Source organism: Aphanomyces astaci (assembly GCF_000520075.1).
Source record: "Aphanomyces astaci strain APO3 unplaced genomic scaffold supercont1.1, whole genome shotgun sequence".
Lineage (NCBI taxonomy): Eukaryota > Oomycota > Saprolegniomycetes > Saprolegniales > Verrucalvaceae > Aphanomyces > Aphanomyces astaci.
Window position 1 is genome coordinate 1,013,202 of NW_009798264.1, and position 22,414 is coordinate 1,035,615.

Consider the following 22,414-nt stretch of genomic DNA (forward strand, 5'->3'; position numbering starts at 1 on the left):
GTCCTCCGAGTCAAGCTCGTTGATTGGTGCATTCTGTAACCAACCACCGCTTGGGGCGGAAGAGATTCGATGACCAAGTGCCGCCCGCTTCAAGCGGATTCTGCACCTCAGTCCGCCACCATGTGGAGACTGCCAGAACGCCAGATTGCCCTCTCGTAACCATGTAAATGCATCCGCACGGCCATACCCGTCTCCACAATAATACAGTAAGACTTATGGCTCCATCCAAAAGAACCTAACACCCGATTTAGATTCTATAGAAAACGACGGGGGCCAATCATGTGGGTTCAATCGTGCAAAATGCAAGTCAGCTGCTGGCAATGTGCAATCCGCGACTGTTCACAGAAGTTGCCTTCGGAGAATGTATCTTGAGTGGACGGACATGCAAGAGCTCCAGTTCGTTCGATCGATGTTCCGTACGAATCCAGGGTTGACGCTTGATGGCACGTGCAGTGTGACAGGCCATTTTCACGTCGCTTCGTGGTTGCTTGGTCACTGGGCGTTGAGTTGGATCAAGTTTATTCGTCCCTCGTTGAGATATACAGTGTGGACTGTGAATTGTCAGTGTGAAGAACGATGAGCAATGGTTCAGCTTGCTTCAGAGAAGGACCTAACGTTACACGTATCGCATGTACTGTAACTTAGTTCATTCAGGATGTGGGAGCGAATTCCATTTGATTTATTTCCACACATTTACTTCGTCTCCTCCATTCGACCGTAGGCAACTATTCAAATCAATTCGATGCAACCAAATGCCATGCTTTTCCTCGTTTCGATTTGCTTGCAATTGTTAGTGCAGCGGGGCGATCGTACAATTCCCTCATTAAAACAGTACCACTGTTGTTTTGACGCTTTATATGGAACTTTGTATGCTCAGACCACCTCACCTCTTACTAGGGGTTAACTGGATCGCTAGTGGTTAGCTATCGCTAACCACTGAGATGCACTTAACCTCAGAGATTTAGCATCGTATGTACTCACCGGGGGTACAATAGGACGGAGTCCCAGGTTACAGGGCTACTGGAGAAAAGGTGTATCCGGACGTAATAATTCCCTCATTGAAACAGTATTTCGGGTCAAACAACAGTGGAACTGTTTTACTGTTAATGAGGGAATTATTCAGGGCAATCGCCTGGAAAAGTGCATTTTGTAGTTACTATTAATAGTACAGAATTTGTAACAGTTACTAGTATTTAATTTGTGTCATTACTCGGAGTAGTGTAGTACTACTATTAATACGTAATATTATTAATAGCATTGAACTATTGGTAGTACTACTACGAAGAACCTTGACTGTATCATTTAATATGTGCTTAAAATTAATAGGAGGGATTGATATCTTCGCCCAGCAATGACAAGATCCGACCGCGACGACGGACGAGGGAACAAACTCGATGCAAGCCAGGAGCCGCTTCTGGAGCTCACTTCCATCACCGCACTGCCAACGAAGCCGAAGATGAACTCTGGAGATCGTGCTTGTCTTCTAGTGTTTTGCTTGGTGGGGCTAAGCATGTGCTATGTTGGGCCAACCGTGATGTTTACTGACGTCGTGTCGTACTCCAACTCGAGCCAAAACCACACGTATAAATGGGTGGATCACGAGATCCCTCTCAACTTGACGTGGCATGCATGGCAAGATCCAGTGGATGCGTGGCGGCCGTCCATGACAAGTCAACGAATCTCCGATTTCCCGAGATTTCCAAACTACCTGTACACGTTCTACAGCCACGAATTATCCACCCCACGGCCATCTTCCCAACTCATGTTCCGCTCCGAATCGCCACATGCACGCGTCCTTGTCTTGGAAGCGGGTAGTGCGGCGCTCGTTCCTACCGTACATGCAGGTGCATCGACCATAGGCGCGCAATTGAACATCTCATCCCGCTCGACGCTCGTCTTGGCAAGTCCAAGTGTTGGTAAGTAGACCTTGCCCCTCGATGCAATGATGCAATCGCGATGTGGCGTAGACGGCGGCATTTCGAATGTACAACTGGATGGGGCGGCGCTGCTTCACTGGACGTGCATGCCTGGACTTGTGGGCGAGCAGTCACTTATGTGCGTTTGTTTCCGTTGGCTTTCGGGTCTTGACACCATATTCATTGTAGCTTTCAACCCACGCATGTGCGATCCGTGAATTGGACGTCGCCTGCAGGTCACAGTAGCAGCCCGTTTACGTGGTACTACGCGACCTTCCCCTTTGCTAGCAGTAGTACTAGTACGCGCTCGACGGCACGGACTCTGCGCATGCATGCAAAAGGCTTGACCGCTGGACAAGTGTTCTTCAATGGAGCACACTTGGGCCGATACAACGGCACGTCGTCCGTGCACTTCTCCGTCGCCGTGCTAGCGGTACGTACATACTCTAGCCATATGCACCTGGTGTCTTTGACCAGTGGCCTTTTGAATTGCATTTGCTTTTTCATTGTTTGTTTCACATCCTACTCTAATCCATACAAATGAAACTATTCTCCTCTATATTGTGTTTTCGAGTGAAATTTCGTGTTGTGTTTTCTCGTTGGAATTTAAATCGATTTCATTGGCTACCTCCGATGAGCTCAAAATTATTAGCCAATCAAAACCCATTTCTCAATGAAACTCAACCAATCAGATCGATTGTGGATCGGTTTGGTCGGCGCGATTCGATTGCACCCCCTCCCCAAATGTGTATATCAAATCGACAATAAATATCCTCTTAGTTTATTAGTTTTGAAGTAAAGTGAAGCTCTAATTATATATTTTTGGACGTTGGGTAGGAGAACACGATCACATTACTCGAAGAAATCCGTGCAAACGTCGGCGCTGTCGAGTTTAGATTGGAGTAAACAACCCACCGAGTTTCTGTTCTCTATATGCTGCTTGACTCGTCAAATATATAAGTGAAACGAGTTTGTCATTCTTATATATTTAGTCTTTCAACCCGTCAAACCGTGCCCGAGTCTACACATACACACAACCCCACATGTCAGTGATTGACACTTTGAGTTGCCAGTGTTACAATTTGGTTGATTTTATCTCGCTTCGACGAGGCCCCGCTGCCTGGCGTCGACCCAAGCGTAGCTCCTCCGCCTATGTCGAATGAGTTCGTTGTTTTCAATGATCAAGGGTACACCGCCTACCTAGGCCCGAGGTATCCCCCGACGTCTTGCCGACCGCCGCCACTGGCGCAGTGATGCCCGTGCCAGCCTTGCCGAGCCCTTCGCCACTCTTCCAGCCCATCATCTTGAGCATCTTGCCGCCAATGTTGGACTGGTCGTCCAGTGGTTTGTCGACGCGCGCAACGTCCACCGGCACATCCGGGGGGTCTTCCACCTGGAAATAGTATTGTCAAGTTCTGGTCCTCTTAAGTACACATATAACACAACACGCACGCGAGGAAGGAGCGTCTCTTTCGGTCCATCGCGGACTCGTAGCGATTGCTGCGTTTGCTTGGCCTTGGCCAGATTCTGCTTGTGTAAGTCGGACAGCTGCTCATGTTTGTGCAGTTGCGCCGCCGAATTAAACTTGCGCCGACACAGCTACAACCAAATTTAGTGTCCATCAAAAATAGTGTATACGATCAAATAGTGTCAGCTATCAATTAGTGTCAACGACCAAGTACCAGGCAAATCGTGGGTTGGTTGTTGGATGGGGCGGCAGGACTGGGCTGGTTTGCTGCTGTTGCTGGTGCTGCTGTGAGATGATGACTGGCTTTAGAGATGTATAGTATTGGTCGTATGCTAGAGATGGTACCTGGAGTGGCGGTGGCGGCAGATTTTTGGTGGTGCGACCACTTGGCGATTTCATCCGCGTGCTTCTTCTTCACGGCCGCGGGCGGGACCGAGCAATGAGTCCCCACGAGTGGCGTGGCTGCCGTGGGCGTTGGTTTGGCCGTGCTACGAATGAAACGCTCAAATGTACGATGGATTTCAGCATGAGATTGTATACGTACGATGGTTTAATGCCAAACGAAATCGCCACCGCCTTCTTCTTGCCCTTTTGAGCCGACGCGGCGCGGCTTTGAGGTGCGTCGGGGGCGCCCACGAGATCGTCCAGGGGAAGGGGAATGTCAAACGGTAGAAACGACGACTTGGTGACTGGATCCAGCACGTGGTACGTTCCCAAGTAGCTGTTAAAGTACACTTTGGACGTTGGGTCATAGTAAAACATGCTGTCGGCATGGTAGTACAGTCCTATGCAACACCATATTTAGTGTGATTGAAAGAAATGTACACTGTACACAGTACCATTCTCGCTGACAAACACAAACGATCCGCCCGCTTGTTCGAACGACAGCGGGAATTCCTTCTTGGGAACATGAACGGTCAGACTAGTCGACACCGCGGCGGCTGCAGATGCCAGCAACGCATTCACGTCCGACTCAGACGACTACACACATGACAAGATATAGCCGATTCAGTGGCTAGAAGTTACTATGGGGTCGACTAGTAGTTACTATGGAGAGACTAGTAGTACTATGGAACGACTAGTAGTACTATGGAGCGACTAGTAGTTAGTACCTTGTACGCATTGGACGACGACCACTGCGCTGCTTCCACGGCCGAGTTGGCCAACACATGGGCATTGGGTCCTATACAAAACGTCATGTGATGATGTTGCTGCTCTTGATGATGCATGGCTGTAGTAGGAGTTCGAGGTGGCTAGTACTACTAGAGTCGTACCCAAGACTCGGGGAGCGGTGGCCGCGTCCATCGAGTACGACACGCGGACGAGGGCGTTGGCGTAGTAAAACTCGCTTCCAATCGCTTGGAGGGCGGCGGTGGCATGCTACAGCCCCCATGTGGTCACACAAAACCGAGTTTTTGTGTCCTTTGGAGTGCCTACCTCGACCGTGGCAAACTCGACAAACCCAAAGCCTCGGGGTGCACCGGTGATTCGATCTCGCATCAGCCGAATGTCCTTAACGCCGGGGTACCGCATGAACAGTTGCGTGAGCTGCAATCAAAAGCACGACGACATTACTAGACAACGACTACAAGGATGCGGGCGGACCTCTTCCTCTTGCGCTTCCATGGGCAACGACCGCACCGCCAAGATGCATGACGGATGGCCCGACTGGTTGTGTGTCATGTCGGCAACCTGCCGAGGCACTTCAATGGCGTACTCGGACTTGGGGGCGCTGCACTTGTAGCACTCCAAGCGTTTGGCAAAGTTGGTCGCATTGCACTGTGCACCAGATTGGACGCAGAACGTAGAGGTAGTAGCACTGTAGTTGGGGTACCTACCATGGGGCAAATCCAATCGCAGCGGACTGGAAGGTGGCCATGACTACTTCGCGTGGGCTCAGCATACCCAATGGCTGCCAGTCGCCCTTGGAAACTGAGGGGCTGCTTGGCTAGATGTCGTAGACGACGCTGGTAAGCACAGATGTAGTCCTGATGGTGTACCAAAGGTCTGGACGACATGTCTGGCATCGTCGATTGAATCAAATTCCACAAATGCAAAGCCTCGACTTTCTCCAGTCATCTACATGATGCACGTTTATATATGTGACACAGTCCCAGCATGGTTGTGTACCTTGTTCACAATGATACGGCCGCCAGTGGGACGGAAGGGGCGTAACGCATCCATGACCTAGCACACCAAGCATTCATTAGCACAATGCTCGTAGGACAAGTACCATGACACACCTCCGAGTTTGTGGTCGAGAACGGCAAACCCTTGATCATTAACGTGGACGAGGGCTCGATATCCAGAATCTGGGGAGGTGGTCGCATCGACGGAGCCTCGTCTCGATCGTTGGGATAGCTTCCTTCTCGTGCAAATCCCCTGGTCGGATGCGATGGTTGTGGCTGGTGGCTGGGTCGATAGAACTCGCCGTTGTCCTGATTCACTCGTGGCTGATCTCTCCAACTGCCGTCCACGCCGCCGCGGGTGGACCTGCTGCGGTCGAATTCATCGTTGTCGTGACGGCGTCGCTTGGACGAATCCCGACTGCGACTTCGCCGATGCCCTCGGGAAGGACTCCTGCTTCGACTGTAGTCCCGTCGATGATCTGGTCGAGTGTTGTCGCGGCTATCACTTCGTCGAGACATGGCGCCGAGTTAAGTGGCAGGAAAATTACCAGGATCGATTTGATGGAATGTATATAGTGTAAGGATTGAAAATAATGTGGTGATTAGTATTACTATCGGGCTAAGTAATAGGACTAATTACTTATCCTGAACGGAATATTTTGACTAAGTGGCGGGAATATCAAACTCGAATTTGAATTGTTCGAGTACCGACGTGATGCGAACCGAGCACGACGTGTGGGACGAGCTACGTCAATGCGTGGCGTTCTTCGACCTGCGAGGTATCACGGACGAGGACGTAGAAGATATCCTCTCTCAGAAGTTCCAGATGCTAAATGCAGGGCACAAGGACGAGACGTACAATTGCCTCGATGTGTTGCCGACAGCTCGACTGGAGCGGACAGCGTCCTGCTTTACGAGTGTTCTGAAGCTGATCCAGAAGAATCCGTCCAAGTCCAACATCTTCTGGGAAACTTTGAGTGGAGCGATCGATGAACGAGTCATGCACCGCACGATCTTGGCCACGCTGGACCTATGCATGAGCAAAGTCAGTGCGCTCGCCAAGGTAGATGGAAGCACTCCCACGGACGCCCAGTCGCCGCTGTCAAAGGGTCTTCTTGCTGCAAACATATACCTGATGTGGCTGCACGTCCCCGGAGGGTCAGCGTACAGTGTGTTCATGCCGTTCGTGTACCAAGATGCGTTGTGGGTGCTTCTAGGCTGGGCCAAGTTTATGTACGCCCCTGTCCTCGACGAACTTGCCTCAACTTCAGCAGGCCGGTCGGGGCAAACCAAGCGAAAGCAAGCCAAGGCATCGACGACGCGTGTCCTTTCTACGGAGCTGGCAACGTACGGGCACGACGTCCTGGACGCGTTGGTGTCGCTCGGGTCCATGCGTTCCTTCGACGTGGACGCTGTCGCCGCGACGTTGGACGCGGTCGTGTCCATCGCTGCGTTGATGGCCGTACAAGTCGCTCCAGCAGACCAATGTCGGCACGTTCTCAAGGCGTTGTACCCCCAGCATGCCCACCAAGTTCTCGGGCGGCTGATGCCGTCGCTGGCCGTCCAAAGCAAATCGCTGCCTCGGGGGTCATGGGACTCGCAGCAGCACATGACAGCGTTCCACGCGTGGTCCCTAGAAACGACCGACCAATTGCTTGGCTCGCCCGACCATCACGACGAGGGTGACGAAGAGGGTACGCTGCTGGTCGTGTGTGTGCTGCAACAGCTGTGCATTCGGTCCCCAGACAAGACGGACGATCGAAAACAGGTCGCGGCGGCGCTCGTGGCGCTGTTTTACCACCACGTGCACCCGCACGCCGCGGCCACGTCGACGTTTTTGACGTTCCTCGACAGCTTTTCCCGCAGCGACAAGGTCGCGTGCCGCCAATTCGCGGTCGAAGTCACGACGCAATTGATCCTAAACGACCAATGGACGACAACCCCCGACCAACATTCATTCCAGTTGATGTACGCGCTCCTCTTGCAACGCGCGAGCGATCGGTCTGTGTGGGTCCGCAATAAGGCTTTGGTCGGGTTGACGGCTGTGCTCGCCAGATCAGCAGCACTTCAACAGACGCCATCGTCCCCTTGGTCCCACGCCGTGGTCGCGGAACTCACAAAGACAACCAACCCACGGGACGACGATGCGGTGTCGTCGCAACTGAGTCGACTCCTCCAGAACCGCCTCCAAGATGACAAGAAGATGGTGCGCAAGTCGGCCCTGCAGGCGCTCGAAGTGCTGCTGGTCATGGAGCCGGACATGGCGATGGTGGCCGAGATTCAGCTCAAGTGCACGGATTCATCGATTGTGGTGCGCAAACAGGCGATGCAGGTGCTCACGACGCTGCTGTCGAAAGATCCCACCAACCGCGACCTGCAATCGATTTGGAACTGGGGCGTGCTTCCCCTCGTCAACGATCCCGAGCCCACCGTCCAAGTACGCATGTGCTCATGTTCCTCCTAGTCTCATTTTCCCATCTTCTGGACACAATAGACGAGTTGCGTGGACTTCGTGCATGCGACACTGTGCCAGCGCCTTTGGGAATGGCACGACCGCCGCCGCCGTCGTCAGGACAACGACACCATTCCCCCGTCCCTTGCCGCTGTTCTCGACCAATTCGCCCAACTCGATCGCATGCTCGTGAATTTCTTCCAAGTAGCCATCCGACACTTGGTCAAGCGCGGCAAACTCGACGTGTGTGACGTGGTGCGCCACTGCATGCAAGGGATCAAACTTCCTCAAGCCGAGTCGAGCAGCTGGGTCATGCTGGATGAGTTGCACGCGCACTTGCTCGAGCATGTGACGGCCGCCGACTGCCGCGTCCTGACCAACATGTGGAACGACAAGCTACCCGAGAACGACCACACTCTGCGCATGCTCCGCGTCCTCTCGTCCGTCGCGCCTCGTGTAGCCGCCATGGACGCGTCCGCGGTACACTACTATTGATGTGCCCTGATACACGCTTGACATCCTCCATTAACCTACCTGGGTATATGTTTTAGATTGCAACGGGATTGCAGCAGTCGCTGCATGCGTTTTCATTTCCCATGAATGTCATCCCAGGCGCCATCCTCGCACTTCGTCAACTGAATAGTAATTCGCAACCACGGTCGTTGTGGGTCGTGGACTTGTGGTCCGCCTGTGACACTGCCATGAACGACGTGGTGGGCCAAGGCATCACTGACGTGACCCGTCTCCAACGCGTGTTGTGTACGATGGGGGATCTGTGGAGCGACATGGACCAATATACCCAACGACTTCAACACATCCATCGGTTCTTGTTGCCGTCGTTCAACCATGAGACGACCCCCGCCGCCGTCCGTGCAGTCGCGTTCCTTGCCCTCGGCAAAGTCAGTTTGGCAAGCCAAGTAAGAAAACCACATGAACTTCCCCATGCATTTCTTCACCAAGGAGCATGTATCTTGTCACTAGGCGATTGCAAAAGACTCGATGACGATGTTCATTCGAGAACTCCAAACAAGTGACAACGTAGCCATTCGGTCCAACATCCTGCTCATTCTCGGTGATTTGTGCATGCAGTACACGTCCATGGTCGAAGTGTACGTGCCGACGATCGCCGCGTGTGTGCTGAATCCGGACGTGCTGCTCCGTCGGAATGTGCTGCTCATGCTCACGCAGTTGATTCTGCAGGGGTACATCAAGTGGAAGGATGCGCTCGTGCACTACTTTCTCCATTTGGTCGTGGACGACAACGTCGAGCTCGCGCACTTGGCGCGCCATGTGCTGTCGGGGGCGTTGCTGCAAAAGACGCCCAATCTGTTTACAACCAAGTTTGTCGAAACGATCTTCGTCCTGAACAACGCGATGGACCCGTCGACGTCGGTGGCGGCGCTGTCTGACGCGGACGTGCACGCGTTGAGCTGTAGCGGGGCGGATCGGTTTCCCCGTCGATGGGACGTGTACCAGTTCATGCTGAGTACGATGACCGACTTTCAAAAGGTCGACTTGACGGGCAAACTCACCCGAGGTATTCTGGAAGAAGTCTCCGAGCAAAAGCTCCATCTGCACGCCAACCCAACTGACATTCGCGACAATTCAGTCGAGCGGGTGGTGCAAGATGCGCTCTTGGTGCTGAGTTCGTCGGAGATCAAGCTCAGTCCTGGCGGGGGATCTGGAGATGGCGACGACAACTATAACCAGATGGACGACATGGACGCACCGTCGTCGTCGATGAAGGATGCCACGCGCAACCTCGCGTCCAAACTGGCCAAGAAGAACTTGGTGGTGAACGTCATCCCCGTGGTTATCGGCGTCAAGCATCAGCTCGAAGCCAAGCGAAGCCCCGTGATGAGATACCTCCTTCACTATATTCAAGATTTGATGACGTCGTTCAAGGACGAGGTGACAGACGTGCTCAATATGGACCCGCAACTCGCCAAGGAGATCGCGTTCGATTTAAAGCAGTACAAGGCCCAGAAGTTGGCCAAGTCGCGGGCTAGCTTTGGCGGAACATCATCCATGGGGGTCACCACTCCGCTCCTGAAAAAACACATGACGCCACTCACGCGCATCCTTCGCGAACGTCGGTCATCGTTCCAAGACTGTGGTTCTGACGGTACTATTGTCGAGTTTACTAGTAGTTGTTTGTTGTAAACTCGGGTATCATGTAGACGAAAGCGTGATGAAAACGTTGGACTTTTCAACCCGCGAAGTGCCGCCGCCGTCTGCCGCGCGGGGGCGTAGCTTTGCTCCCTTGGTGGAGGTTGTGCCAGTGGAGGTTGGATGAGTTATTTGTACGAATACCCTATATTGAGAGAATGTGGTACATGTGTAGGATGAAGAAGAGAAAGAAGCGGAGGTGTCGTCCGACTCTGATTTTGAAGTTATCGAGAAACCAACGAAACCGGCAATCATGAAGAATCCCAAACGAGCTAAAACACGAGCTAAACACAAGCACGGTGCATAATAATATGTAATAATATCCTCACGTTGGCTTACTAAAGTCCCATCAAGCTGCCATGTAAAACACTGTGGGCTCTTGTCCTGGAAGCGCTACGAGGTAAGACGCTCCAGATTGTGCCGACAGTTGCCCAAACCTCGCTAATTTCGACTTTTAGATTAATCTTAATTGATAATTTGATTTCGTTGTTTACAGCTATTAATAGTAGTTCTGTACTATTAATAGTATTATTGTTGTTGGTCCCGCGTGATTTTATTTCATTTTCAAACTATTGTCCTTTTCACCCAAATTTGGAACCTCATTCGCAAACTCTTTTTTGCGAATGACCTACTATTAATAGTACGAGGTGGAATGCATATTGATTGGTGTAAACAAAGAAATACTGTATCCAATCAAAAAATAGTCAACCAACGTCGTTATACTTTGATGTTTTTTTTGTTGAAAAATGAGAATTTACCATTTTGAGCAGCAGCAACCTGCCTTCCAAATCGTATCCGGATACCCGGATAATTTGATTCCACAGCAACAAACTCTATGGCCATCTCGATCAAAGTGGTTGTGCTGGGCAATGTGCCACGCGCCGCCCCGCCTCAAGCAGCTTCCGGGAAGAAGAAGAAGAAGAGACCGTTGGATCAATCCCAATCCAGCCATATCAATATGGAGTTTCACATGCACATCGAATTGGCATGGACGGTGATGAGGTTGAAGGAAGCGATCTGCACACATCTGCACCGCGACCTGCATGGCACAGCCGACAGTCTTCGGCCGGAGCATCAATGCATTGCAGTTAATGGCGCATTGGTATGCGACGCAGACTCCCTTGGCACAATTCTCTTGGATACACGGACAGTTGTCTGCGCGATCGACTGCACCGAGTCAACTCGTAGTGACGCGTCCTCCTCGCGACCTGGTGAGCGGCATGGTGCATCTCTGGACCAGTTACGATCGATGGGCTTTTCGACAAAACGATCACTGGAGGCCCTTGACGTATCCAAGAACAGCTTGGAAGGCGCTGTGGCATTTCTCACCGAAGGAATTCGAATCGATCCATCGTCGTCGCATGAAGTGACCGACGTCCATTTGGCTGAGGTTGCCATGACGAAGCCCTACTACTTGCACACAGCAATTCAATCTTGCAACCCTGACCACTTGGTGGACATTTCCTTGGATCGCATGACAACTGCCATGCAACGAAGACACGAACAAGACCAGCAGCAGCACAGCGATGAGCATGACATTGTGGACGTTGGCAACGACTCAGAGGGCGAAGAAACCAAGGACAACGATATGGTCGTCGGGACTGATGGCATGTACAATGAGTCCTTCAGCTTAGTTGACATCAACGCCCAAGAGATTGCGCTGGAGCAGGTACGTGTAGACTTCGGATGTTGTTAATGTGTGGGGCATAACGGCGTCATGGCGTGGGTAGTTGCAAGCCCTGGGAGTTTCTCGGGAAGATGCGTACAATGCGTATGTGGCTTGCGAACGGAACGAGAACGCAGCGGCCAACTTGCTCTTTGAGGCCATGCCATAACATTTGTCATGGAAGTTACTCTTGACTGATCAAATGATTATGACAAGCATACGACGACGACATCAAACATTCTAGAAATAGTAATACTATTAGTAGGCCGATGGACGCTTATTAATATCCCACCATCTTGATGTTACTATCGCGTTTATTATTATTATTGCTGGACAATCCTTGATAGTAGCTACAGTACTATATATGGCAACCTTACGCCATGTTCACATGTACAGTACAAGATTGTTTGTTGCCTGTGGTCAGTTCAGAGATGGCGGCCGAAGCAACCGAGGCCCTGGCGAGACTTCCGACGCTGGAGCGACTGGCGGAGCTCAGGTCGATCGAGGACGTTCAGGTGCGACGGCAGAAGACCAAGGACGTCCACGCACTTCTGCTTCGGGAATGGAAGCAAGATCGACGCTGGGGTGGGATGGGCCGACACCTGGTCGAAGACATCCACGTGTCGTTTCGACGAGGCTTTGAGATGCTGGTCAAGAAGGGGGAGATGCGCCGAGAAGTGAACGTGTCGTCGTTCCGCCAACTTGATAACAGCCTGCACCATCACCACAGCATCGAAGATCACTCGTGGTTTCCGCGTCTCAAGCAATTGCACCCTGAGAGCCGCTCCGAAGTGGACATACTCGAACGAGACCATCGCAAACTCATCGAATTGGAATCTCGCGTGGCGTCCGGCGACTACGATGCCCTTGTCGAGTTCGTCGAACACCTCATGGACCATCTGAACCGCGAAGAAATGCTGTCTGTGCCGTGGCTGCTGGAGGGCACTGGCGGGTTGTAAGCCAAGTTAGGCTAGCTACAGTAGCTCCATCAATGTCCATGTTCTAGGCAACATGCAACAAAACTTGCTGTTGTTTCGGATGATGATCTGGCCAATGAACGGGCGAACCTTCAGCATTTAGTAATATACCTCCAATAATGTATATGCTCAATCAAAATGGAAACGATAATGGAGCCGCCACGATCAGGCGGCGATACTGCATGTGAGCTGCCGACAGCTCCGATAGATCCTGTAAACCCAGAAATGCCAAGCTCGCCGAAGTCGATACACAGTGACGAGTGGAGCGAGACGAGCGAGGTGCCATGCACTGGTGAAGTCGAATCAGAGATGCCACCAGACGAAACGAGCAACGCAAAAGAAGTCCTTCCCGTCAGCCCTGCGGATGGCGAGGAGCGCGTATGGCACGAAGTGGACATGTCTGTTGGAACTACGCCTCAATCCCCCCACAAGTCTACATCGACCGACGCATCCTCCAACCGTCTCATACCTACACACAACGACGTCAACCAAATTAGCACGATTTTGGACGCGCTACAAGACGAGTGTGACAGGAGCTACGACCAAGTTCATTTGTTAATGTCAAGGCTTCGTGGCATGCCAGACGACATGCAGCTCTTCTTGGAGGGACACTTGAATGCGTTGGAACGGCAACGCGGCCGACTGAACGTCCAAGCCTCGGCGCTTCGCCAGGTTGACCTCGCAAGTGGCAATGAACACAGCTCGGACACCAACGCCTTGTTGGAGTGCAAGCCAGCTAGACCAAAACTTGGTCGATCCCCCAAGCATCCCACACCACCTCCTTCAACCTACCACGAACCCAAGCGCGCCAAGGTCGACCACGCCCACGCCCACGCACCGCCCCGTCAAAGGCAGCAGAATATTCAGGACAACGCGACTACGTTGCGGTGGGATCCGGCTCGTGTTGGCATCCACGCCACCGTGAGTGGGCGCGGCGGCGCGCGGCTCAAGACCACTCGGTTGGGCTGGAACGTGGCCATGGGCAGCGTCAAAGTGAGCAGCTTTTGCGTTCGGGTGAACCTGCCCAAGTCCAAGCATCGCAACGCCATCGCGATCGGGTTCATAAAAGAGCCCAAGTTCTGGGAAGTGCCGCACGGGGCCGAGTCCGTGTTTGTGTTTAATTACTCGGGGTGGTACATAAACGTGCGCAAGGGGTCGCTGTGCTCGCTGCAGGGCCACGACGACACGCCGTTTGCGAGTCCGTTCAAGGACGGCGACACCCTGGAGGTGATGCTCGACCACTCGTCCAAGACGCTGTCGTTCGTGCACAATGGCACGCATTTGGGCATTGCGTACTCGAACGTGGACGACACAGAGCTATTTCCGGCGCTCATTTCATACGACGCGAGGGTCCAGTTGACGTTTGTTGCCCAGTAACTTAAACGTTTAATCATACAACGATACAGGGGAAATAATAGTCTGTGGGGGATGAAGTTGGGAGACTGTAGTAGGACGAGGCAGCCAATCCAATGACTTACCCCACATAGAGCCGTTGGAAGGACAACATTGGACGGGCTGACTGGAGAAGGGGCGCTACCAACTAACTGTACATTCTGCCATGATGAACTCGACCCTGAGGAGTATCGCGGCGTCGTTTGGCGTGACGGAATGCACCTCGGACACATTGGTTCCACTGTCAGAACCGATAACCATCCTGTCGACAGCAATCCCGTTGCCAGTCAGTCCTCGTGCACCACCAGTTGAAAGGACTGCAACGGCTCAAGTGGACAAGGAGGTCGCCGAGGAAGCCGACGACGAGGGCACGACGAATAACGTGCAGAAGCTGCGTCAAGAAATCGCCGACACTCGTCGCCGCAACCGCCTTCTCCAAGTGCAAGTCAAATCCATGGAAGCGTCGCAGAAGAAATCGCATGCGTCCGTGCTGCGTCGCATCAGTTGCTCGGAATTGAAACTCCGCGCCGTCCATTCCGGCCTGGCTAGGCAATTTGATCATGTTATGACCCAGTGTCAAGTCGTGACTGCTCGGCAGGAAGCCATCCCCCCACCCAACGAGCTACGAAAGCCGAGGCCCCCCCGCCGCCACCTGTCTCTGCGAGCCAACTCCGCGACCTCCATCAAGTCCGAGGCGCCTGGTTTTTCCAAGCCAGCAAAGCCCCCCGCACCCAAGAAACCAAAGCGTTTGGTCAACCCATCGTACCACGAAAATAACGGCAACCATGAGCCTCGTCGCCCGTTGTGGGATGTCCACAACAGCAGTCCCATGGCAGCTATTTCCAACAACGGGTGCGATGTCATCACGATGCGAAGGGGATGGACAGTAGCCATGGCTAAACATGCAAGTCAGTGTTTTTCAGTTCGAGTGACGCACCCGTCGTCGAAATCAAACGTCACGGTGGCCATAGGACTGACCCGCAACCGCCTCTTGGGGCAGCAGGCGCCATCCCCTGCCCGTACGTCGTCCCCCCCCCTCGACTTCGCCTTTCACATGTCGGGGTGGTTTCTCGACTTCCACTCGGGCCGCGTGTCCAGCTTGGATGGCGACGACAACTCGCCGTATTGCACCGGGTTTACCTCGAAAGCCGTCGTAACCGTGCAGATCAAGCATGGCGCCTTAAGTTACTTCAAGAACGGCCGACACTTGGGCATCGCCAAGTCGGGGCTTCCAAACATTCCACTGTATCCTGTGATGGTGTCGTACAACCGAGGGGTTCGCGTGGAGTTTGTTGACGCGTGGTACGAGGTAGCCCTGTAGCGGAAAGCAGTGCATCAAAGCAATGGTCGACTTCCCCCTTGAGAAATCCATAATTCAGAGAAATCCATCATCAAGAAATGAAACGATGTAGTGTTGGAAATGGCGGCGGGGGATGGGGACAGTCCTGTAATGGTACTTATACAAAGGGCTGCATGTCGAGAAAGGAGCAGGAATCGAAGTATTTGGGCGTGTCTCCTCGATAACGCCGCGATAGGGAACTATTAAACCGTCGGTCATGTGACACTGTCTTCGAATTCTATTATATTGTACACTTCGAAGACTAGACTTGGTTTCTACTATATTACAACTATTCCACGACTGCGACGAGCGCGTGCATCCACGCGTGCAGGGCCTTGGATTGACGGCGATGGGTGGTCGTAACTTGCAACTGTCGCCCTATTTTTGCCCGTCGTGTGGCCTGCTGCCATAGATTCATCGCGTTTGCCACCAACTGGGCGTGCCGCATGCGCCACCCTAGGGCTTTGACCTGTTTGCTGGCTTCCGTGGCGGCCCACCACCGACGGATGGCCAGCGCGAGCCCGCTTTGATGTCGAACGACCGCGGCGTAGCTGACCAGCCACTGTCGCATCCACCGCTCGCATGCGACGCTCTTCCAGTGGTTAAACAGGCGCCTAAGGTGGGACTTTCTGTACAACATGGACGCCCTTGCACTTCGTTTGGTTGCTATGTGCGCATCGTCGCGGAATTGCTTCCATCTACTCGCAAACCACATCACTTCAGTCCACCACACTCGTTTTTGTTGACACCGTTTCATACCGGTCGAACCATTCCTGGCGTCGCCGTCTACACACTTGATCTGTGACATGGCGAAGTCGTCGCTTCAGTGTCGCAAACCGCCGTAGGCGAAAGAACGACCGCGAGTAGAGCGAGCTAAAGTACAGATGCCGCGACCGATACACTTGAGCCTTGAGGTACCGGGTGCGAACCACATAAGCCACCCACGCACTAAAGATCACACGCTGCGTTCGCCCGCCGAAATGGATGGCGGCGGTGCGATGAAGCTCCAACTTGGCCTGACGCGTTGCCACGTACGTCTTCCACGCCCCAAACAGCCGGCGAATCACGTGGTCGTTGCAGGACGCCTCCACATAGTGCCAAATCGTCTGCGCGTGGTGATGATCCTGGACATGTTCTCGAAGCCACCGGACGCCGCGACGCTGCCGTGAGACCGCCAGATGCAACTCCGCCATATGTTTGGCTTCCCGGAGATGGCGCCGCCGCCGTTGGACGACTCTCCACCGCTCAAAGTACCTTCGCAGGCCCTTGCAAATCAAGTGCGAGACGGCGCGCTTGGCTTGCAGCTTCTTGTGCACTTCACATTGAAACTTGGACCGCCATGCTCGAAAGATCGATGCCAAGGATGATTCGTAAAAGAGGCTGGACGCCCACAGCACCTGGCGCTTGTGTTGTTTGGCAGTGCGAGCGTTGTGACGCCACCGCCGAACCGCTTGGCGCTGCTGCAAACCGGCAAACACACGAAGTTGGGCGTGTCGCACGCGCCTCATCGTGACGAAGCGGGTCCATTGCCGGAATCGAACCGACAGCGTCGACGCCTCCCAGTACGTCCGCGCATGCCGCAGCCGCTCCATGTGGTCGCGGAGGCCTATCCACGCCAAAAAGTACAACCGCAAGCGCTAAACAACATGTAAATAAATACATGACGAGTTTTATTTCGATCATCGTTTTAGAGAGTTGCAACGCACCGTGGCTGCGTAATGGCAGCGCGCCATGCGTTTCTGCAGTTGTGCGACACAGTACACTTGCCACCGCCGCCACACTCGCCTGCGCAGCTGCATGTGACAGTGCGCTACGGCACTTGCAACTTCGTCGTCCGTGCACATGCGAGACTGCATAAATGCCATCCTAACCACCCACCAACTGGATGAGCACAACACGATCCCACTAGATTCCACCAATGGATATGTATAAGATTGATACCACATTGACCATGCGTGTTGAGCCAGGGCCGCGGCGTGATGATGCTCTGCCTGGGCCATCTGGTACTGGACGTAGGTGAATTCTAGCCACCGGTCGAATCGGCGCCGCGTGCTGACGGCGTGGGCGTGGTCGATGGCCAGCTGGTTCTTGAGCTGACGCTCTTGGCGGACGTATCCTTGGAGCACCCACGCATCAAAGCACGCGGCCCGAAGCCGCCTCTCGAGGAAATCCATCGCGCGAGAGTGTTGCTGGCGCATCGTTTGCATCGCGTTGGTGTGTTTTCGCCACTTGGCAATGGCTTTGACTGCGTGAAAGCCGAGCATGGCACTGTTGTAGTCGTGCATGGCTTGACGGGACGACTGAGCCCGGCGAAAGAGCTGCTGCCAGCCCCGAAAACACCGAAACATGGTCATGGTGGCGTCTCGGCGGAACGCCACCGCCAAGATCTGTTTGGTCTTTTTGGTTTTGCGCGCCCCGGCCACCCACGAATGGAAGCAAGGCCGACACACGCCTACGAAAATGCCATGAGCATTACGTGAAAACAACATGCCAAACTAATGGGCGTACGTATGTGGTCGTGCGAGATAGCGGCGTCTTCTCGAGCGAGTTTGACTTGTCGCCGCCCTTGCAATCGCTTCCAATGGTCAAAGGCCCCGCCGAGCCTTCGATGTCGACAAAACGCTCGAGATTGCACCGCCAGCCATTGCTTTCGTACGCGATATGTGCGAAATCTATCCATTCGTTCGTGTCACACGACATTGCACAATCTACTTCGAAGTACAATACAAACATGGCAGTATGACTGCAGAGATATGATTGACGTACACGCTCCACAATCGAAAACACATGTGCAGGAATCGCTGGCTCCACATGCACGTGGCTCGTCGTAGCATCATGACGTCGTGGCGGCAGCGGACCCACCGCTTCCACGCCCGTCGGAGCTTCTGTTTGCGCCGACACGCAACCACCATCGCCTTGTCCAGTTCTCGAACGACACGTGTCACATGGCGCCACAAGGACAAGCATTGTCGCATGCATTTGGCAGCATCGTGCAGCGTCGCCAGCTACAAAAGCAGAATCATATACGCAACTATCCAACCAAAATGGCCAGCACCAAGTCGCGATGTACCTCCAGCTGGACCTGTCGCATACGGTGCTTCTGAACCACCTGCCGCCAGTCCGCCCACAAGCGGCCAAGGTGCCGCCGTCGACGGGCCCCCAACGCCATCTCGAGATTCCCCTCTCGGACGTGCACCACAACCCACGCCCTCCACGCCCGCCGCCGAGATCGGAGGACGGCGTGTGTCCTCGCCAAGGCGGCGCACCGAGCCTTGCGACGGCGTTGCGTTGTGAAGGACACCCATGCGACCATGGAGGTCCGCACGACATTGCCAAACAGAATCCGCCGGGTCGACTCCATGAGCGCTCGACACCGCCGCTGGTGTTTGGCCACGTCATGCCACTGCATGACCCTTCGACGCAGCGTCCGACTCTGAAACACGTGTGCGACAGTGTGCGCATGACGCGCCTGCGTCACGAACTGCACCCATCGGCCAAACATGTACTTGGACTTGGCGGTTGCCTGTACCCCCAACGCATCCACGAGCATGCCGCGTATGTACCGACTGCGCTGCGCCACGACCCGCATCGCACCCAGCACCCGCCGTGTCACACGGCGTCGATACACGCTCTACCAACATGAAAGCCTTGTCAACACGATCCCCTCCTTCACGCTATTTGATGAAACATACCTCGGCGGCAGTGCGCTGATGCGTTCGCCTCTTTGCATCATCCGCACGTCGTCGCAGTTGCGTGACAGCGACGGCTGCCCTCTGTTGCTTGTAAAACGTCTCGGCACGGGAAGCGGCTGATGCTTCCATTTGCCTCGCGTTTGCATTGAGTTGCAGCCGGGCCACGGCTTGCTTGAGTCGACACGCCTGGAGGTGCTGAACCGACCGGGCGGCGGTCGCTCGAAGGTGCCGCTCCAACGCCACGGCGTCGCTCCACGCGTACAATACTTTGCGGAACAAGCCCGTGGCGTAATGCCGGCGACTGGACACCGCTGTCCATGTGCGGCCTGCGAGGACGGCGGCTAGGGCGTGCCACTGGCGCACGGCTTGCCGGAGCTGGGTGTGCACCCATTGGTTGCGCCATCGACGCTGCACCTGTCGCTTGGCGTGCACTGCTTTCCACGCGTGAAACACACGGGTGGCTTGATGGCATGCGGCAAGGTCTCGCGCCAACGCGTCGAGTTCCCGGTCGTGGCGTCGGCCTGCCACGTACTGCACCCATCGTCCAAACATGGACAAGCTGAGCTTCCTCGTCAATAGCGCTTGCGCGGCGCGGCGGCGTTTGTTTTCCACGGCCACGAGTTGCAGAGCAACTTGGAAACCCCGCCACATACGTCGAAGCAGCTGACGATCGTGCCATGTCGTTGCTTGACGAACTCGCTTGGCAACGACGAACCGCCCGCGCCACGTTTGCCACAAACGCTGGATCCGGCTACGACCCCACACCTCCTGGATACGAGTCATGGACTCCCTCGACTGCCGCTGCAACTGCACATGCGTCCACCACGCCGTCAATGACCGCTCGTTCGTCTTGCACGTATGCCATTGCTCAGCAAGTTTCTCGTGACGATGGCGCGTTCGTTGGTGGAGTGTCCATTCCGTCCATCGAACCATCACTTGATCCTGGAGCCGCCGGTTGCGCGAGGCGGCGACGGCCGAGCCGGTCGCATGCAGGCGCCACAGATGGAATCCAAAGAGCACTCGCTTTGCAGTGTGCGTGTCGTCCAACTGCACGACAAACTTCCGCCACGCGTGACGGGTGTCCACGACGCCAGCCCACTCTTGAAGCACACATTGAACGAACCGAAGGATCCTCTGGCCTCGAAGGGCCACACACAGCCGCCTTTGTCTTGTCTTGGGGCGAACGTACATCGTCCATGCATGGTAATGTCGTCGCAGGATGGCGAAGTTCCGTCGCATTTGCAGGCGACATCGAAGCATGTGGACGTAATGCCGTCGATGGGCACTCGTCTGCCACGCTCGAAAGTGTTGCTGCAAGTGGCGCATGGCGTGGATATGCGCCACGTCCATGGCCCGACATCGCGCCGCCCCCACTGCTTCCGTCCATCTATACAGTCCAACGATAAACGGATTTAGAAATGGCTAAATACAAGTATGTACATACCGCCGCCAGGCATAAAACATGTGTTCCGTGGTGACGCTGTAGCAATGCAACACGGCTAACCGGTGATGCCGCCGACGGGTAACAAATCCAAGCCACCGCCGAAACATTCGCAGCCGAGTGTGGCTGTTACACCACGTTGCTGCGACGTCGCACTGTGTTCTCGCGATGGCGAGCTGATGGCTCTGGCAGTGCCACGTATGAAACGCCGTTCGAATATGCGACGAGGTTGCAAACACGTCAGCGCGCCGACGTTGGTGGCGGCAATGCGCTCGAAGTAGCAGATACCGCCGCCAAGCCCGCATGCACGTCTTGGTCAGCTGCCGATCGAACCATGCAAAGGCCATATCGCGCCTTGCCCACTCCTGTCGCTGCTGGGCCGTCCACACCCGCCACCGCCGGACAGCCATACCTTGCGCCAGCGTCCGTCGCAATCGAATTTCCTCCGCAAGGTTCACGTCGCTAGCTTGATGCCATTGCCTAAACCCCTTTGACAGCGTCATAGTGCGGAGGTGTGCGGTTGCCACGTGTCGGTGCCGCCGGCTTTGTTGACTTGTTGACGCAAACAAACGCCACAGTCGCCACAGCCGTCGAAGCTCTTTGTGACGGCGTTGCGACGATAGGTAAAAGATCAACACTCGCCACCTTTGGTGGGTGGAAAAGGCCAACGTCCATTGCCGCCAGTGCTGAATGTGAGCTTTCGCGTTGTGTTTGGCTCGTACCAAAGCCCCTGCTCGAGCGACAGATGTCACGTAGATCCATCCGCGGAACACGTATTCGTAGATGGTTTGGGCGGCGAACGTCCGGGCCATTCTCGATCGGTGTTTGCGATGAAACCAATGGCTCCATTGAGCCCACGTTTTTTTCAACGACGTGCATCGATGATGAGCTATGGCGCGTCCAGCCAACGCCAAACGAAGCGGCCGTGTGGCGTCGACAGCCGATTTCCACGTAGAAACTACTCCGTCCAAAAGCGAGTAGCGAGTCTTGATCGCATGCATCTTGAGGCGGTGGATCTCTTGTTGCCGCGTCAACTGCGCGACGGCTTTGCGTTGACGTTCGACGACTGCGTCAGGGGGGTCATTCGAAATGGCGAAGTCGTTGGAGCTGGACACGGGAGGCCGGATGGCACGACGTGAAGAGGACAATCGGATGCCCCATACAGAAGACTCGTCGGAGGATGGCTGATCGTTGTCGTCGAGTTTACGGTTTGTTTTCATGGACTCTTGGTGCCGCCTTAGTATTGAATTGGCGGTGCGACGTGGTCGAGCCTGGCGGTGGAGATCGTCATCAGGCCTGGAAAGCAGTGGCGCAAGGACTTCACGGCGACGCGTCGACCTTCTTGATGGAACTAACTGCCTCCACGCATGGAAGGTCTTGTGGCATAGCTTTTGGCGCCAGTAGTACAGCGCTACGAGCATTTGGTGATTGTCGTCGTGCGCGGCGTGTCCTTGAAGGAGATGTGCTGACTGCAGCGGCATGTTGCGTGGAATACTCTTTCGGTTCCGCTCCATGTCTCTAAGCTCTATGTACAGCTCAGAGTTGTCGCTGTAGCTGTCATCCATGAAGACACCGTCCACCACGCAGGTAGCAAGCAGCACAAGAGTGGATCGCTCCAAAAGATTCGGCTACAGCCAATCACAATTCACAAATTGGCTACAGGCGTTCGGGTTCACAGAATTGAGATAATTAAATCATCACGTGTATCATATTACACAGGTCACTTCGAATACAGAATACGAAATCTCATATTAATTAATGTAGGATATATGA

At 54.3% G+C, this 22,414-nt stretch overlaps 8 protein-coding genes across 16 annotated transcripts; 5 read left to right on the forward strand and 3 right to left on the reverse strand.

Moving 5' to 3' along the window:
- Positions 1 to 1,332: 1,332 nt before the first annotated feature.
- H257_00352 lies at positions 1,333 to 3,069 on the forward strand. 2 transcript variants are annotated; one of them, XM_009822991.1, is made up of 4 exons: positions 1,333 to 1,916; positions 1,968 to 2,055; positions 2,106 to 2,349; positions 2,754 to 3,069. In XM_009822991.1, exons 1-4 carry the CDS (start codon positions 1,352 to 1,354, stop codon positions 2,820 to 2,822), a joined length of 966 nt encoding a protein of 321 aa, XP_009821293.1. In that variant the 5' UTR covers positions 1,333 to 1,351; the 3' UTR covers positions 2,823 to 3,069. The 2 variants fall into 2 exon arrangements, with proteins under 2 accessions (XP_009821293.1, XP_009821292.1); XM_009822990.1 differs by lacking the exon at positions 2,754 to 3,069 and having other exon boundaries at positions 2,106 to 2,531.
- On the reverse strand, positions 2,688 to 6,069 carry H257_00353 (hypothetical protein). Of its 8 annotated transcripts, none has more exons than XM_009822994.1 (16): positions 5,628 to 6,069; positions 5,515 to 5,571; positions 5,385 to 5,463; positions 5,223 to 5,332; positions 4,990 to 5,163; positions 4,822 to 4,932; positions 4,659 to 4,764; positions 4,497 to 4,567; positions 4,224 to 4,365; positions 3,929 to 4,169; positions 3,730 to 3,872; positions 3,599 to 3,660; positions 3,369 to 3,515; positions 3,117 to 3,309; positions 2,996 to 3,066; positions 2,688 to 2,937 (listed from the first exon to the last, which is right to left on the reverse strand). In XM_009822994.1, the coding sequence occupies exons 1-16, from the start codon at positions 6,030 to 6,032 to the stop codon at positions 2,905 to 2,907; spliced, it is 2,145 nt and encodes a 714-aa protein (XP_009821296.1). In that variant the 5' UTR covers positions 6,033 to 6,069; the 3' UTR covers positions 2,688 to 2,904. The 8 variants fall into 8 exon arrangements, with proteins under 8 accessions (XP_009821296.1, XP_009821295.1, XP_009821294.1 ...); XM_009822993.1 differs by having other exon boundaries at positions 3,599 to 3,666; XM_009822992.1 differs by having other exon boundaries at positions 2,688 to 3,066; positions 3,599 to 3,666.
- A 142-nt stretch (positions 6,070 to 6,211) lies between these two features.
- On the forward strand, positions 6,212 to 10,489 carry H257_00354 (hypothetical protein). Its single transcript, XM_009823000.1, has 6 exons — positions 6,212 to 7,950; positions 8,008 to 8,445; positions 8,517 to 8,882; positions 8,947 to 10,090; positions 10,146 to 10,252; positions 10,310 to 10,489. The coding sequence occupies exons 1-6, from the start codon at positions 6,229 to 6,231 to the stop codon at positions 10,439 to 10,441; spliced, it is 3,909 nt and encodes a 1,302-aa protein (XP_009821302.1). The 5' UTR covers positions 6,212 to 6,228; the 3' UTR covers positions 10,442 to 10,489.
- A 339-nt stretch (positions 10,490 to 10,828) lies between these two features.
- Positions 10,829 to 12,108, forward strand: H257_00355 (hypothetical protein). The gene is made up of 2 exons (XM_009823001.1): positions 10,829 to 11,803; positions 11,865 to 12,108. The coding sequence occupies exons 1-2, from the start codon at positions 10,970 to 10,972 to the stop codon at positions 11,967 to 11,969; spliced, it is 939 nt and encodes a 312-aa protein (XP_009821303.1). The 5' UTR covers positions 10,829 to 10,969; the 3' UTR covers positions 11,970 to 12,108.
- Positions 12,099 to 12,922, forward strand: H257_00356 (hypothetical protein). The gene has a single exon (XM_009823002.1). The coding sequence runs from the start codon at positions 12,181 to 12,183 to the stop codon at positions 12,757 to 12,759; it is 579 nt and encodes a 192-aa protein (XP_009821304.1). The 5' UTR covers positions 12,099 to 12,180; the 3' UTR covers positions 12,760 to 12,922.
- H257_00357 (hypothetical protein) lies at positions 12,920 to 14,189 on the reverse strand. The gene has a single exon (XM_009823003.1). It carries the CDS (start codon positions 14,056 to 14,058, stop codon positions 13,561 to 13,563), a length of 498 nt encoding a protein of 165 aa, XP_009821305.1. The 5' UTR covers positions 14,059 to 14,189; the 3' UTR covers positions 12,920 to 13,560.
- Positions 14,190 to 14,338: 149 nt separating this feature from the next.
- Positions 14,339 to 15,490, forward strand: H257_00358 (hypothetical protein; the record flags this gene model as incomplete). Its single annotated transcript, XM_009823004.1, has 1 exon — positions 14,339 to 15,490. The coding sequence occupies one exon, from the start codon at positions 14,339 to 14,341 to the stop codon at positions 15,488 to 15,490; it is 1,152 nt and encodes a 383-aa protein (XP_009821306.1).
- Positions 15,491 to 15,727: 237 nt separating this feature from the next.
- Positions 15,728 to 22,255, reverse strand: H257_00359 (hypothetical protein). The gene is made up of 9 exons (XM_009823005.1): positions 20,645 to 22,255; positions 19,201 to 20,587; positions 18,579 to 19,139; positions 18,275 to 18,513; positions 18,017 to 18,180; positions 17,450 to 17,960; positions 17,215 to 17,374; positions 16,268 to 17,145; positions 15,728 to 16,206 (listed from the first exon to the last, which is right to left on the reverse strand). The coding sequence occupies exons 1-9, from the start codon at positions 22,204 to 22,206 to the stop codon at positions 15,798 to 15,800; spliced, it is 5,871 nt and encodes a 1,956-aa protein (XP_009821307.1). The 5' UTR covers positions 22,207 to 22,255; the 3' UTR covers positions 15,728 to 15,797.
- Between the last annotated feature and the right edge of the window lie 159 nt (positions 22,256 to 22,414).

Bases quoted from the DNA above. Each gene is read 5' to 3' on its own strand.
- H257_00357 (XM_009823003.1), bottom strand. From the start codon at position 14,058: ATGCGTGCCATTGTGCACGAACGACAGCGTCTTGGACGAGTGGTCGAG.
- H257_00356 (XM_009823002.1), top strand. From the start codon at position 12,181: ATGTTCACATGTACAGTACAAGATTGTTTGTTGCCTGTGGTCAGTTCA.
- H257_00352 (XM_009822990.1), top strand. From the start codon at position 1,352: ATGACAAGATCCGACCGCGACGACGGACGAGGGAACAAACTCGATGCA. The intron at 1,917-1,967 runs GTAAGTAGACCT...GATGTGGCGTAG, and splicing joins CTTGGCAAGTCCAAGTGTTG to ACGGCGGCATTTCGAATGTA. The intron at 2,056-2,105 runs GTGCGTTTGTTT...TATTCATTGTAG, and splicing joins GTGGGCGAGCAGTCACTTAT to CTTTCAACCCACGCATGTGC.
- H257_00355 (XM_009823001.1), top strand. From the start codon at position 10,970: ATGGCCATCTCGATCAAAGTGGTTGTGCTGGGCAATGTGCCACGCGCC. The intron at 11,804-11,864 runs GTACGTGTAGAC...TGGCGTGGGTAG, and splicing joins AAGAGATTGCGCTGGAGCAG to TTGCAAGCCCTGGGAGTTTC.
- H257_00353 (XM_009822993.1), bottom strand. From the start codon at position 6,032: ATGTCTCGACGAAGTGATAGCCGCGACAACACTCGACCAGATCATCGA. The intron at 5,464-5,514 runs GTACACAACCAT...TGCATCATGTAG, and splicing joins GCCGTATCATTGTGAACAAG to ATGACTGGAGAAAGTCGAGG. The intron at 3,310-3,368 runs GTGCGTGTTGTG...TACTATTTCCAG, and splicing joins AAGAGACGCTCCTTCCTCGC to GTGGAAGACCCCCCGGATGT.
- H257_00359 (XM_009823005.1), bottom strand. From the start codon at position 22,206: ATGGATGACAGCTACAGCGACAACTCTGAGCTGTACATAGAGCTTAGA. The intron at 17,961-18,016 runs GTACGCCCATTA...GCATTTTCGTAG, and splicing joins TATCTCGCACGACCACATAC to GCGTGTGTCGGCCTTGCTTC. The intron at 16,207-16,267 runs GTATGAAACGGT...GTTTGCGAGTAG, and splicing joins CGCCAGGAATGGTTCGACCG to ATGGAAGCAATTCCGCGACG.
- H257_00354 (XM_009823000.1), top strand. From the start codon at position 6,229: ATGCGAACCGAGCACGACGTGTGGGACGAGCTACGTCAATGCGTGGCG. The intron at 7,951-8,007 runs GTACGCATGTGC...TGGACACAATAG, and splicing joins ATCCCGAGCCCACCGTCCAA to ACGAGTTGCGTGGACTTCGT. The intron at 8,883-8,946 runs GTAAGAAAACCA...TCTTGTCACTAG, and splicing joins AAGTCAGTTTGGCAAGCCAA to GCGATTGCAAAAGACTCGAT.